Source organism: Camelus bactrianus, chromosome X (genome assembly GCF_048773025.1).
Source record: "Camelus bactrianus isolate YW-2024 breed Bactrian camel chromosome X, ASM4877302v1, whole genome shotgun sequence".
In the NCBI taxonomy this organism is placed as follows: Eukaryota; Metazoa; Chordata; class Mammalia; order Artiodactyla; family Camelidae; genus Camelus; species Camelus bactrianus.
Window position 1 is genome coordinate 84,647,672 of NC_133575.1, and position 14,464 is coordinate 84,662,135.

The window sequence follows — 14,464 nt, forward strand, 5'->3', positions numbered from 1 at the left end:
CAATCTTTTGGGAATGGCTTTTTTCACTCAGTGTACTTCTCTGTAGATCATCCAGATTGTTGTGTGTGTCAGTTGTTTGTTTTATTGCTGCATAGTATTCCGTGGTATGGGTGGACCTCAGTTTGTGTAACTGTTTGTTATTCAAATAATTCTTCCTCTATAGATCAGATGACATTTTTCTCTTGCTGCTGTCAATATTTCTTCTTTGTCTTTAGTTTTCAGAAGTTTAATTAAGTGTCTTGTGGATTTCTATCACTCTGTCATCATTGATTCTTTTTTTCTTTTTTTAGCACTCTGTCATCATTGATTCTTGTCTCTATCCCCTCCTTTCTGCTGCTGAATCCTTTCACTTAGCTTTGCATTTTGGTTATTGGTTTTCTGGTTATCTCATATTTCCACTTGGTTCTTCTTTATATCTTCTATTTATTTGCAGAAGTTTTAATTTCTTTTTTTCTTTCTTTTCTTTTCTTTTTTTTTTTTTTTTGGCTAGGGCTAATTTTTCCATGTGTTTCAGGTGTGTTTATGATTCTTACCGATGCATTTTTATTGTGGATGCTTTAAAATATTTGTCAGATAATTCTAATATTTCCGTCATCTTGGTATTGTCTTTTTTCATTCAGTTTGAGATCTTTCTGGGTTCTTGGTAGGATGAGTGATTTTTAATTTAAACCTGGACATTTTTATATTATGTTATGAGACTGAATCAGATTCAAGATTTTTGCTTTAGCTGGCATTTAGCTGACATTGCTCTGGCATGGGAAGGAAGGGTGTTGCCTTGTTACTGTAAGGTGGGAGTAGAACTTCATTTTCTCCACTTGGTTGCCATTGCTACCCGAGGCCAAGTTCTCTTAGTTACTGCTGGTTGGAGTGGGAGTTCCTGCTCCTGATGTGGTTTTCACTGACACCATGAGGACAGTATTCATTAACTACTGATGGGAATGAAAATCCTGGCTCCCTACTAGATCTCTGATACCATCTTAGCCAGGGTGCTGGGACTCCTCATTACAGCCTCACAATGGTGGAAGTTAGGCTCCTCACTTGCTGCTCTCTGGTATAGGTGGGAGGTGGGAAGTGAGACCACAGTTTTTTATGTGGTATTGGTTATAGTAGAATGGTTATTGTCTAAAAGTTTTGTCTCTGGTCTGCCCTTTCCTTGTCTTTTTTTTAGAGAGCAGGCTTTCTTTATTGGGTTTTGGTTTTGTTTTGTTTTGTTTTGTTTTGTTTTTTGGTGTATACCCATTGGTATTTCTGGGTTGCCAGCCTATTCAACTCCAAGCCTGGGAAATATGAGGCAGAAAGAAAACCTATGGAACTCACTACCACAATGTTCCTTGGGTTTCTGGATCCCTAGCTGGTTTGCCTTCTTCTCTACAACCTTCAGGGTTTTCTTATGTTTGTTTTATACATGATGTCCAGGGGTTTTAGCTGTATTTAGTGGGAGGAATAGGGAAAAGTACATGTATGCCTTTTTCCTGGAAAGTGGAAATCGTTAAGATTTTAATTTTTGTGTTCTTGAATCTCTCACTCTTATGAATTTCTCTTTCTGGACTTATTTGTATAGACCTCTTTCATCTCAGGATTCTTAATTCTTTTTGTGTTTTTATGATTTATATTTTTAGGAATTTCTTGTCTTCCTATTGATTACTTGAACATTTTTACAATTCCATTATGTTTTTACAAATCTTATTTTTTTCTAAATGATTAGTGAGTATTGTATTTCATTGAATAGCCATTCCTCCCCTATTGATTTGAGATGCCGCCTTTCTCTCACACCAAATTATTGTATATGCCTGGTTCTACTTCTGGACTTTCTATTCTATTCTATTTATCTGTCTTTTTTTGGCCTAGTATCACCATTTTGTTTTTGTAGCAGGCCCCACTGTCTTACAGTGTAAGGCCACCTTCCTCTATTCTGTTAAAAAAATTCTTGCTTATTTTCTATAGTTAATAATTTATTAAGATAGTTGACATTTTCTTATGTTCTTAAACATCAAGGAATTAAGGCTAATTTTGTTATTCTTATAGCACTAAGTGGAGAAAAATTACAATATTGAACCCTTCCTCTACTGCAGTGGTTCTCAACTGGAGGCAATTTTTGCCCCCTCTCCCAGGGGATATTTGTTAGTGTCTGGAGACATTTTTGGTTGTCCAGACTGAGTAAGAGTTACTGGCATGTAGTAGGTAGAGTCCAGGGATGCTGCTAAATACTTTGCAGTGCACATAAAGGAAAATTTTGTTGGTCTTGAGACACAGTACTTCTGAAACCATACAAGTGGGGATTCTTCCCACACCATCCAATTCTCCAACTCTTGAGACACCAACTGGGTGTCCTACAATTCAGTATGATACTCACCACCTGTACGTAGCACAGACCCTACAGGTTAAGGGCTCAGTTCATCAAGGGTGTCCCCCATTTCAGATATCAATTGCGAGTCTTAGGTTGTCACCTGTACTTCTGACCAACTAGCTGTAAACTGGGTGTTCCCAAGACTCCTCCCTCCTTGGGTTGGTATTTGCTAGAACAGCTCACAGAACACTGGAAAACACTTGACTTAGAATTTCTGGCTCACTGTAAATGATACAATTTAGGAACAGCCAAATAGAAGAGATGCATAGGGCAAAGTATGGGGGAGCAGCTCAGATCTTTCATTTCCTCTCCAGGCACATCACCCTCCTAGCACCTCCATGTGTTCACCAGCCCACAAGCTCTCCAAACCCCTTCATTTAGGGTTTTGGTAGGGGTTCCATTTTGTAGGCACGACTGATTAAATCATTGGCATCTGGCAATTGAACTCAGTGTCCAGCTCCTTTCCTCTCACCAGAGGTCAGAGGGTGAGGTTAAAAGTTGCAACCTTCTAATCACTTATTTGGTTCCTGTGGAAGCCCTTAGGGACTGTCTAAATTTCACCTCATTAACATAAATCAGATATAGTTTAAAGGGGCTTGTTATAAATAACAAAAGAGGCTCCTCTCACTTTTATTGCTCTAGGAGCTATTTCTGGAACTGGGGACAAAGTCTAAATATTATAACAAAAGATGCACCTATCACTCCCTTCACTTAGGATATTATAAGAGTTTTATATTATAAGAGTTTATAAGATATTTGTCCCCAGGAAAGGGGACAAAGACCAAATATACCTGTCTTTTTATATCCCAACATGGGACAGTCCTCCACATTCTTTGTTGAAGAATTATCTGGCCCCAAATGTCAGTAGTGCCATGTTGAAAAACACTGTCGTAGTCCTATAATTAGGAAAATGAGACTTTGTCTTTTAAATCCTTCCTTATCTAATAGTAAGACTCCTTTAGCTTAAAAACAAATCGTATAAAATGGCATTTGCTTCCTTAGTTACCTCTCGGTATGTGAATTAAGGTCAGGCCCCTGAAATTATGCCAGTATCTGAGACAGATGAACAAGATTTTAAAATACGGGCATAAATCAAGTGTAAATTTAATTAGCGCTAGTGAAGAGGTTTTGGTAATATGGCCAGTTACAAAATAAATAATGCAAAAATCAATAGCTTTCCCATGTTTAAACAACAGTCATTGTGAAATATAATGGAGAAAGTTCCCATTAACAATTTCAACCAAAAGTATGAAATGCCTAGGAATGAACTTTAAAAATGTGCATGACCTATATGAAGATAACCGCAAAAATTTACTAAGGAATATAAAAAAAGACGTGAATAAATGAAGAATATACACACTCAGTAGTGTAAGAATATCATTTCTCTCCAAATTAAGCTACACATTTAATGTAATTCTTGTAAAATCACAATACAAATCTTTGGGGAAAGGAAAGGAAGGAGAGACTTGACACAATTCTAAATGAGATGAATGAATGAGACTACTAGCTTTTGTTTTTTAAGGAAAGTAGTGATTGAGTATTTGTAGGAAAATATATGAAAATATATTGTAAGTTTATTCTCTAACTGTAAGTTTAAAATATTTAATATAAAAATAAATGAATCCTAGTGCTTCAGTAATTGAAACTCTCTTGTGGAACAGGGACAGAAAGAAAAATCAGTGAAAAATTTTAAAGTACAGAAACAGACTTGGGTTGATGAAGATGACATTTCCAACCTGAGGAAAGAGGATGGAGTAGTGAATAAATAAATTGTAGTAGCTGGCTAACCGGGTGATTTAGGGGGAAGGGGATTATGTTTTGCTGAAAAAGATTAACTGAAAGGAATACTAGGTGAATTAAAGATAGAAAACAAAACTATAAGCATTTAAAGAGCACAGGTGAATATGAAAATATGTACATAATATTCCTTGGGTTGGGGAGAGGACCATTTAAGTATAATTTAAAAATATATAATATAGTCAGTCAAATGGTTTGAAAACAAGACTATAAAACAGTATAAATAGGTATACTCTCCCCTATCCACCCTGTATTACTCCCTCCTACCCCTACCCCTGCCATTCAGCTAACCACTATAATTGTATGTATCCTTCCAGAGCTTCTTCATGGATTTGCTAGCAAATATATATATATATATATATATATATATATTCTTAGCCCTCTACCTTTTTAAAAATATAAATGGTAGTATACACACTATTTTATATCTTGCCTTTTAAACTTAAAACTTTATACCCTTATTTTAAACATTTTGTAGCTCCTTTCATATCAGTCAGTATATGGAGAGTTTCCTCACTATTTTTTATAGCATCATAGAATTCCATGGTCTGGATGTGCTATAATTTATTTATCTAGCTCCTTGCTAATGGGCATTTGGGTTGTTTCCTCTTTTGCTAATACAGTGGTGCAATGGATATCATTTTACATGTCATTTTACAGGTGTATAAATACATCTTTGCAGATACATTTCCAGAAGAAGCATAACTGGTTCAAAAGACAGGATGCATTTGTAATTTTAAAAACATTGGCCACTTGTTTTCTGTAGGGGTTATACCAATTTGTACTCCTGTTAGAAATCTCAGAGGCTACCCATTATTTCACAGTGTCCTTAACAGAGTGTGTTGCTAGTTTTTTATTTCTTCCCATCTGTTAGATGAAATTGTTCTCAATGTAGTTATAATTTGTGATTTTCTCCTAAAACTGAAGTTGAATACCTTTTATATGTTTCAGAGGGACTTTTGAAACATAATATGGAGACATAAACCATAAGGGAGAAAATGATGGAAAGATTTGACTACATAAAAAATAAAAACAAAATAAAAAGCAGGAAATGTCAAACTGGGGTTGGGAAATATTTACAACATTTGGCTACACAGCCTTGATATGCACTTTTATTAAAAATTAGTGATGGGACAATACTCCAATGAGAAAATGGGCAGATAACGTGAATAGGCCATTTTGAATGAAGAAATTAAAGTAACCATTAAACCCATGATAAAAATTTAGCCTCACTGGTAGGTATTGAATTATAAATATTAAAACACCTTTGCTATAGTTGGTTATTTCTTTAAAAGTATACATGTGGTGCTTCTCTTAAATGAAATATAGGGATATTCCATAATACACATTTTAAATAGAGGTATGTGGTAATGTTCCCAATTCCTTCCCAGCATCTCCTCCCTATGTCCTACACCCCCAGTGACCCTAGATGTTTTTAGATAGCAGAGTCTTACATCATATATTGCCATGAATTGTTCAACAGGTAGATGGAGGCAGCAGTAGATTCAAAAGCAGTTACTTATTAAGCACTTCTCCCATTTGAAAAGGAAAAAGAATAGCTATAATTATGTATTGGAGTCTGGAAAATGTTGGTTCAATTCAGAAACATTTATTGAGCACTTACTACTATGTGTCGTCTATAGTGATCTATCATGAGGATAAAAAAGTAAACTTTTCAGTTAACCAATTAATCTTATTTGTGTCTTTATGTACTTAATTTCTCTAGCTTTATTTCTTTTATAGTTTTTATTTTGCAATTTAAAGCAAGAGGCCAGGTAATCTGTTATCTGAAACTTTATTCCAGACTTCTATTTATTTTTTTCTCACAGATTTATTATTGTGTAATTCACATACCATATCATTTACTCATTTAAAGTGTACAATTAATTGGTTTTTAGTATATTCACAGAGTTGTGCAGCCATTACCAAAGTCAATTTTAGAACATTTTCAGCACCCACCAAAGAAAGTCCATACCCATTAGCAGTCACTACTCATTCTCTCCTCACCCCAAATCTAGCAGCCACAAATCTGCTTTCTGTCTCTGTAGATTTCTCTGTTCTGGACATTTCATATAAATAGAATTCTACAATATGTGATTTTTTTGTGATTAGCTTCTTTTACTTTGCATAAAGGCTTATCTATGTTTTAATATGTATCAGTACTTCTTTTCCTTTTTATGGCCAAAAAATTCCATTGTATTAATATACCACATTTTATTCATCCATTTATCAGTTGATATTCATTTGGGTTGTTTCCATCTTTTGTCTACAATGAATAATGCTGCTGTGAACATTCATGTACATGTTTTAGCATGGATATGTTATCATTTCTTTTGTTGTTATGCCTAGGAGTGGAATTGCAGGGTTATATGGTAACTTTATGTTTAACACTTTTGGGAAGTGCCTTACAGTTTTCCAAAGAGATTATACTATTTTACATTCCCATCAGCATTGCATGAGGTTTCCAGTTTCTCCATCTCCTCACCAACACTTGATATTATCTGTCTTTTTGATTATAGTCATCCTTGTTGATAAGAAGTAGTATCTCATTGTGGTTTTGATTTGCAATTCCCTAATGACTAACGACACTGAGTATGATTTCAAGTGTTAGATGGCCATTTGTATCAACAACTTTCCATCTTTCTGACCTTTTTTTTTTTTTTTTGTGGTCTCCATCTCCCTCTGATCACAGCCTGGAAAGGATTTCTACTTTTAAGGATTCATGTCCTCAGATTTTGCTTACCTGGATAATCCAGGATAATCTCCCTGTATCAAGTTACTTAACCTTAGTCTCATCTGTAAAGTTTCTTTTGTCAAGTAAGGTAATATATTCATAGCCTCTGGCTATTAGGATGTGGCCATCTTTGGGGACCATTTTTTTCTGTCCACCATACCATCTTAACAATATAAAATCTTCTGTTCTATGAACATGAGATCTTTCCATTTATTTAGGAAGTCTTTAATTTCTTTCAATGATGTTTTGTATTTTTCTGGATACAAGCCTTGCACTTCTTTTATTAGGTTTGTTCTTAACTATTGTATTCATTTTTAACAATCGTAAATGGAATTATATTCTTAATTTCATTTTTGGATTGTTCATTCCTAATATATAGAATTGCAATTTATTTTTATATTGATCTTGTATCCTGCAACTTTGCAGAACTTTTTTATTGTTCTAATAGTTTTTTTATGGATTCCTTAGAATTTTCTGTATTTGTGATCATGTCATCTGTTTTAATAGAGATAATTTTACTTCTTCCTCTTCAGTCTGGTGTCCTTTATTCATTTTGTTGCTTAATTGTCCTGGCTAAAACTTCCAATGTATTGTTGAATTGAAGTGGTAAGAGCAGACATCCTTGTTTTGTTTTTGATGGCAGTTGGAAAGTATTCAGTCCTTCATAATTAAGCATGGTGTAAGCTGTTGGTTTTTCATAAATGCACTTTATCGTATTGAGGAAGTTCCCTTCTCTTTCTAATTTGTTGGGTGTTTTTATCATGAAAAGGTGTTGGATTGTCTCAGATGCTTTTTCTGCTTTTATTGAGATGATCATGTGTTTTTTAAATAACAGCATAATTGAAGTATAATTCACATATCTTAAAATTCACCCTATAAAGTATACAATTCAGTGAGGTTTTTTTTAAAAAAAAAAAAACATATTCACAGAGTGTACAACTATCACCACTGTGTAATTCCAGAACATTGTCATCACCTCAGAAGAAACCCTGTAGCCATTAGCAGTCACTCCCCATTACCTCCTTGTCCCAGCTCCTAGCAACCACTAATAGACTTTCTGTATATGGATTTGCCTGCCAGTTCTGGACATTTCATATAAGTGGAACCATATAAGATATGGCCTTCTGTGTCTGGCTTCTATCATTTAGCATAATATTGCCAAGATTCATCCACAGTGTAGCTTGTATCAGTACTTAACTCTTCTGATCCTCAGGAGGGCTCTTTTCAGTCTTCTCTTTCCCTGGTTATCTCTGGTAACTAGCTAGCTGGCCTGCAGCCTAAACTGTTGCTTTCATGAAGCCACTTAGTTCCTCTTAATTGCTTACCATCAAAATCTCCATTTTTTTCGAGAGTCCTTTGGCTTGAACTTCCTCATACTCTGTTTCAAGTAAAGTCAGTTCTTTTGGACGTAGCTTGGGAACTCTCTTTTCTTATGGGTTACCTTTATCCCTGAGCAAATCTTTGAACCAGTGCTTTGGGCACTGGGCAATGTCAGTTGCCGCTGATCTTCCTGCTTATCTCTTCAGGCATGTAACCTCAGCCTTACAAGTGAGCTGGGGCAAAACAATCAGGGTGATTGATGGGGCCCCAGTATTCTCAGCCTGCTACACGTGGTGTACAGCCTCTGCCCTGTGAGTGGGGGCTGACCGGAGGAAAGGAGCCCCTCAACTCTTGGCTGTACTCACCAGAAATTTCAACCCTATAACTGTGTGTTGGAGGTGATGAGAGATGCTGACTGCTTGCCTCTCCCAATGAAATACTATATTCTTTGGCTGGGATCTGGAAGAAGAGGGAGAGTCCAGTCTTCTTGACTACTCCTGCCTGGAGTGGAGCTTCCCGCGAGGTGAACAAGGAGGTGGAGGGAAGGAAGAGAGTAGGTTATGGTTCATATGCCACAGACTTTCATTGGTATTCCTGAGTTTTAGCAGATTTCCTTATATAAATGTTTATTTGCTGTATACCTTCAGAACAATTTCCAGAGATTTCAATTAATTTTTTTCCCAGTTATGGTTGTTTTACTGGGGAATGAGTCCCTAGACTTCTCATGTCACAGTTCTGAAAGTGGATCCCCCTCTTACGTTGCTTATGTTTTTAGTAAAGTAGAATTTCTTTCTTATGATGGTGCTGGAAGGCTGACTGTACTAAGCAATGCTAATAAACTGTTTTTTAAATCATGCTTTTACTGTGTCATATTTATTAAATATCTGGGTACTTGTTTTTCCTTGCTTTGTTTTTATTTCTCCAGATAAGTGAACTTTGTCATAATGGTCTTTTACTTTTTACAAATTATTTTTAGTGACGTATTTTTCTGCTTGTTACTTTGATTTTTAGGTTTGGCTTCAGCATCTACTTTTGCTGCCACTGCTAGTTCAGGCGCCATGCTGTTTACCTCATTCTCAAATGCTTCTACTTCCACTGCTGCTACTGGGTTCTCATGTAAGTTACTGGTTGCAAAGAAAATACTATTATTTCGCATCAGGCCACTTAACTCAATTTGCCAGTATAAGCTATGGATCTCGTACATCTCATCAATTATCATTATGCTTGAATCCATCTTAACTGCTGATACCAATAGTAGCTTTGCCTAAGAACCTAATTGTCATGGCTTTCGCTGTGAATTTTATATTAACATGATTATTACAGCTTAAAGTGATAATTTTAAGCATATAATTCATTAACATTGTAGTGTTTTGAAACAACTTCTTGAAGCTAATGGGAGTAGGAAGAGTGGGAGTTTTGCCAAGTATTTCTGAAGGGAAGAAGTCTTATTATCCATGTGAATAAGATAAAATGGGAAATAAATGTTGGAGCCTTCCTGTATTTTCTTCTATATAGACCAAGTTTGTGGTCCTGACATTTAACCTATCAGAAGTGTTACATGACCTCAGGCCTAGCTGTAGTTTTGAGCTTTAATTGACACTGTGTGATGTCTCCTGTTCTTTCCCTTTGAAGAGGAACATTTGGATGCTTTGAGCTGAGAAGTGAGACATTAATTATCTTGTAACCCCAACTTTTTTGCTATACATCTTCCATTAATAGAGTAATAGCAAATGTTGAGAATATTGAATTCTGTATATATCTTAGGCAATTCTTTCTTACAGGTCCATGTAAACTGCCTGTGCTTTTGAGACATCTTCACAGTACCATGATGTTGATCATTAGACTTTATTATCATAATCCTAGCTGTATATGGTTCCCCTGCCAAGCCTTGTTATAGCAAGATTGTCACCATTGCTGGGAATAAAACTTACCAGGAACTGCTGATGCTTCATCAAGCATGAAAAATAGTGGTCTACCATCTCCATCCTCTTGTGCAGTTGACATAGGTGACCATTAATTGAAATTGCAAGTTACCACTTGAGTTGTATTTTCTTCCAAGTAGAGACGATTCTAATCTTGAGACATGACTGAGATTCTGGAAACCTTTGATATATGTAAGCAATATCCTTATCAGGTATAATAAATTTTGTGAATATGACCATGTCTGAAGTTGGGAGTTAAAATTATTGAATGAATTCTATTTTCCATTCAAAGACTTGACTTCTGGCCTTTGATAGGCTTTTTTCCTTCTTTTCTTTGATGTCCTTGCCCATAAAATGAAAAGAAATCTTGACCGCTGTATTTTTATGTTAGCTTTAATGATGTATAGTTTACATATCATAAAATTAACTTATTTTAAGTACATAATTTAGTCATTTTTAAAATTTTTAATAAGTTTACTGAATTGTATAACTATCACTGTAACCCAGTTTTAGAACATTTCTATTGTCTGAATAAGAGCTCTCAGCCCTAGACAACTGCTGATCTCTTTTCTGTCCCTGTGCCTTTTCTGGACTTTTCATATAAATGAATTGACCATAGTTTTTTGATGTTTAGCCAAAGTTAATAAAGGACTCCTCAGATGAAAAAGATTCTATATAAATTCTTCACTGTTTTTGATTAAATGGGTAATAGGTAATATTATGTTGTTCTCTGCAGTTGGTGCCCCGTCAACTTTGGCTGGAGTATTTGGTGGTACAGCTTCAGGATTTGGATTAAAATTCCCTGGAATAGGTGGAGCAGTTTCTACAGCATCTAGTAAGATTTTAGAATTACTGGGATGTGTTTGAACATTCATTGGAAATGTATTGCATAACAAGCAGTAAGCAGGTTGTATTCCTTTGCTTCTCGGACTGTGTAAGTAGGTTTTAATCATCTCATCAGAGTGTCCAAAAGGTGTATCAGTATTGATGATTGCCAAAGAGTAGAATGAGACAGTTGATATCAATGATATTATTTCTTTGAGACGACTATCATCAAAGCTGCTATCAAACTCTTGTCAGCTTTTAAACTTAAACGTTTTTAATTATTGAGTATACTGCTTAAAGTGACCCAATACCCAAATACATTGGATTTCATAGAGTTTTTCTCTTTAAAAGTTAATTTAAGGTTTGACCTGTATTAAAGTTGACTCTCTCCTAAACCTGATTACAAGTGTCTATAGACCTTGTTTCTGCCAGTTAGGAGTTAGTTAGGTTGTAAGTTGAAGAAGACTTGTTACACATTACCTTTTAGCTATTGTGAGCTGAGTGGTTGGTTATAGGTCAGTTATTACTTAAATCTTCCATTTAAGCCAGACTCCGCTTTAGGGAACTCTTATTTGTTTTTACTTTACAAAGTTTACTTTAGTCTGAAATGAATCTTTTCAAACCTGTCATAAACTAAAAGTCAACCCCTTTAAGTTTAAAATAATTTTATTCCTAAACAGATGTGTACACCATCTTTTGCATCACCAACACTTAACTGAGTGTCTATGTATACTCAGCTAACTGGCCAACCTATGAAAGAGTATGGCTTGGGAACTTTATAAGTTACCATATTTGCAAAAAAATGTAACAGTGTCCCTCATAAAATGCTGAACAAAAGATTGATTCTTTCAGTTGTGGGTTGAATCACTGAAATATGAATATTTGCAGGCTCTTTGACTCTGCCGTAACTCACCCCCTTTCTAGGTCTTCAAATTCCTTCCTGCAAACTGGTACCCTTGCTACTAGCCCATTCCATCCACCACTACCTTATGTACTTAACTCATCTCCCCATCATATATGACTCAACTCGATATCCCCAGCCCAGAGTTGATTTTTTTCCCCCCTAATCGCCTTTCCTTCTCCCCAGGTGTACTTACTTGCTCAGATTCTTCATCTTATAAATCAGCCTTGTGGGGCAGCTTTCAGGTGTCTGTATCTGTAACTTTATAGCTATTTGGGATTATTCTCTGCCCTGGGTATAATCAGCAAGTTTTCAGAGAGGCTTGCTTGTTATCAGTCTCACCTTTTGTATGAGTCTGAGAAAGTGATGATGTCCATTCCTAGTACAGAGTAAGATACACAGTTGTTGATCAGAGATGGGATAGGAAAATGGGATAGCAGGATCTTTTAAAGGATGTTTTCACTATTTTGAGTAAGGATTTTAAAGATCGTCAGAATGAGGTTTGTTTAAATGTAAATCCAAATTCAAATTTTCTATTATTTAGAGAACTGTGCTTCTCCTTTACTACACAGATAACTGAGTTGACTGTATTTAGTTAGACCAAAGTTGTCACTTGCAAAATCAGACTGTGATAGAACCTTCATTCTCAAATCCATTGCTTCTTTTGGTATTAATTGAAATATTACAGTTATTTGAATATTATCTCCTATGCCAGAGCTAATTTATACCTTTTAAAAGCACCATGAAAATAAAGAACAAAGACAAATACTATATAAAAAGTTTAAAATAATCATACTTTTTTTTTAATGACTCAAGATTCCTTTGTTTAGTCTGACAGGTATTAATTTCCTGAAGGTATCACACAGCAGCTTTGGAGAGGTGATCTGTTAATCTGTTTCTTTAGTGATAGTAATGGTAGTTGCTTTTTTTTTGAATTATAAAAATCATGCACACATACATATATACGTATATCACTCCCTCTAGAGAGAATAGTTCGTTGTTTATCTTTCCAGCCTTTTTTCAAACATACAAATATACATTAATTTGTTGTACAAAAAAATGGGATACACACATACATAATCTTAGAATTTGCTGTTTTCTCTTAAGTATATATTATCTTTGGATATCTGTCCATGTCAGGAAATGCAGGTTACTTTTAAAAAAAATCTTCTTTGGGTGAAGATAAGCTCCTTTACAAGAAGGAATTTTTTTAAAAATTGTTTTTCTGTCTTCAATATAGTAGTTACACAATGTTTGAATGAATTAATAAAAGGGGCATCTTGATAGTGTCATTAATTTTCAGCATTTATGGGAAAGGAATTCTTTTCAGATGAAGATTTTTTTTTTATTCTCAGATGAAGAACGCAATGACATATGGCTATAAAGAATGCCACGTAGGATCCAATCTGTAATCTCTTGTGTTTTGAGTGATCGTGGCTCCGGGGATCCTTTGTGATTGGGCATGGTCTTTCCTTGTGGTTCTCAGTCCACTCTCACAAAGGCTCACAGAAAGAATGGAGGAGTTATTGTAAGAATCTTTGTGGCCAAAACAGAAATGGAATCTTGTGGAAAGCTAATAACTGGGATTATATGGCACTGAACTTCAAGGAAATTGGAATTTAAGAGTTGTTCTAAAGTCAGCTTTAGGGACCTGTGGAAACTACTATTGTATTAACATAATCCAGCTATTTTCTTTTTGCCATTTTTTTCTTTTTTTAAACTTCCTTTTGGATTTTTTTAAAGTGTATATATATATTTTTATTGACTTATAGTCAGTTTACAATGTGTCAGTTTCTGGTGTACAGCATAATGCTTCAGTCATACATAAACATACATATATTTGTTTTCATATTCTTTTTTCACAATAAATTACTACAAGATATTGCATATAGTTCCCTGTGCTATACAGTATGAACTTGTTGTTTATCTATTTTATATATATTAGTATCTGCAAATCTTTAACTCCCAATTTATCCCTTTCCACCTTCTCCCGCCCTTGGTAACCATAAGTTTTTCTCTGTGAGTTTGTTTTGTTTGTCTTTTTATTTTAGATTCTACATATAAATGATATCATATGGTATTTTTCTTTCTCTTTCTGGCTTACTTCACTTAGAATGACAATCCCCAAGTCCATCCATGTTGCTGCAAATGGCAAAATTTTATTCTTTTTTATGGCTGAATAGTATTCCATTGTATCAATATACCACAACTTCTTTATCTAGTCATCTGTTGATGGACATTTAGATTGCTTCCATGTCTTGGCTACTGTAAATAGTGCCGCTGTGAATACTGGGGTGCATGCATATTTTTGAATTAAGTTTCTCTGTGGATATATGCCTGGGAGTGGTATTGCTGGATCATATGTTTTTAGTCTTTTGAGGAATCTCCACACTGTTTTCCATTAACAGCTGCACCAAACTACATTCCCACCGACAGTGTAGGAGGGTTCCCTTTTCTCTACATCCCCTCCAGCATTTATCGTTTGTGGACTTTTGAATGATGGCCATTCTGACTGATGTAAGGTGATACCTCATTGTAGTTTTGATTTACATTTCTCTGATAATTAGCGATATTGAGCATTATTTCATGTGCCTATTGGCCATCCTTATGTCTTCACT

General features: G+C 35.2%; 1 protein-coding gene across 3 annotated transcripts in view; it reads left to right on the plus strand.

Annotated features, from left to right (window-relative positions):
- NUP62CL (nucleoporin 62 C-terminal like) overlaps positions 1 to 14,464 on the plus strand; it is a 79,308-nt gene that overhangs the window by 32,895 nt on the left and 31,949 nt on the right. For 2 of the 3 annotated variants that reach the window (XM_074359150.1, XM_074359151.1), the window contains 2 exons: positions 9,210 to 9,314; positions 10,857 to 10,955. In XM_074359150.1, coding sequence (XP_074215251.1) covers positions 9,210 to 9,314; positions 10,857 to 10,955 — 204 coding nt within the window. Of the gene's footprint in view, positions 1 to 9,209; positions 9,315 to 10,266; positions 10,313 to 10,856; positions 10,956 to 14,464 lie in introns of those variants that run through there. The other variant, XM_074359152.1, reaches the window with a different exon arrangement.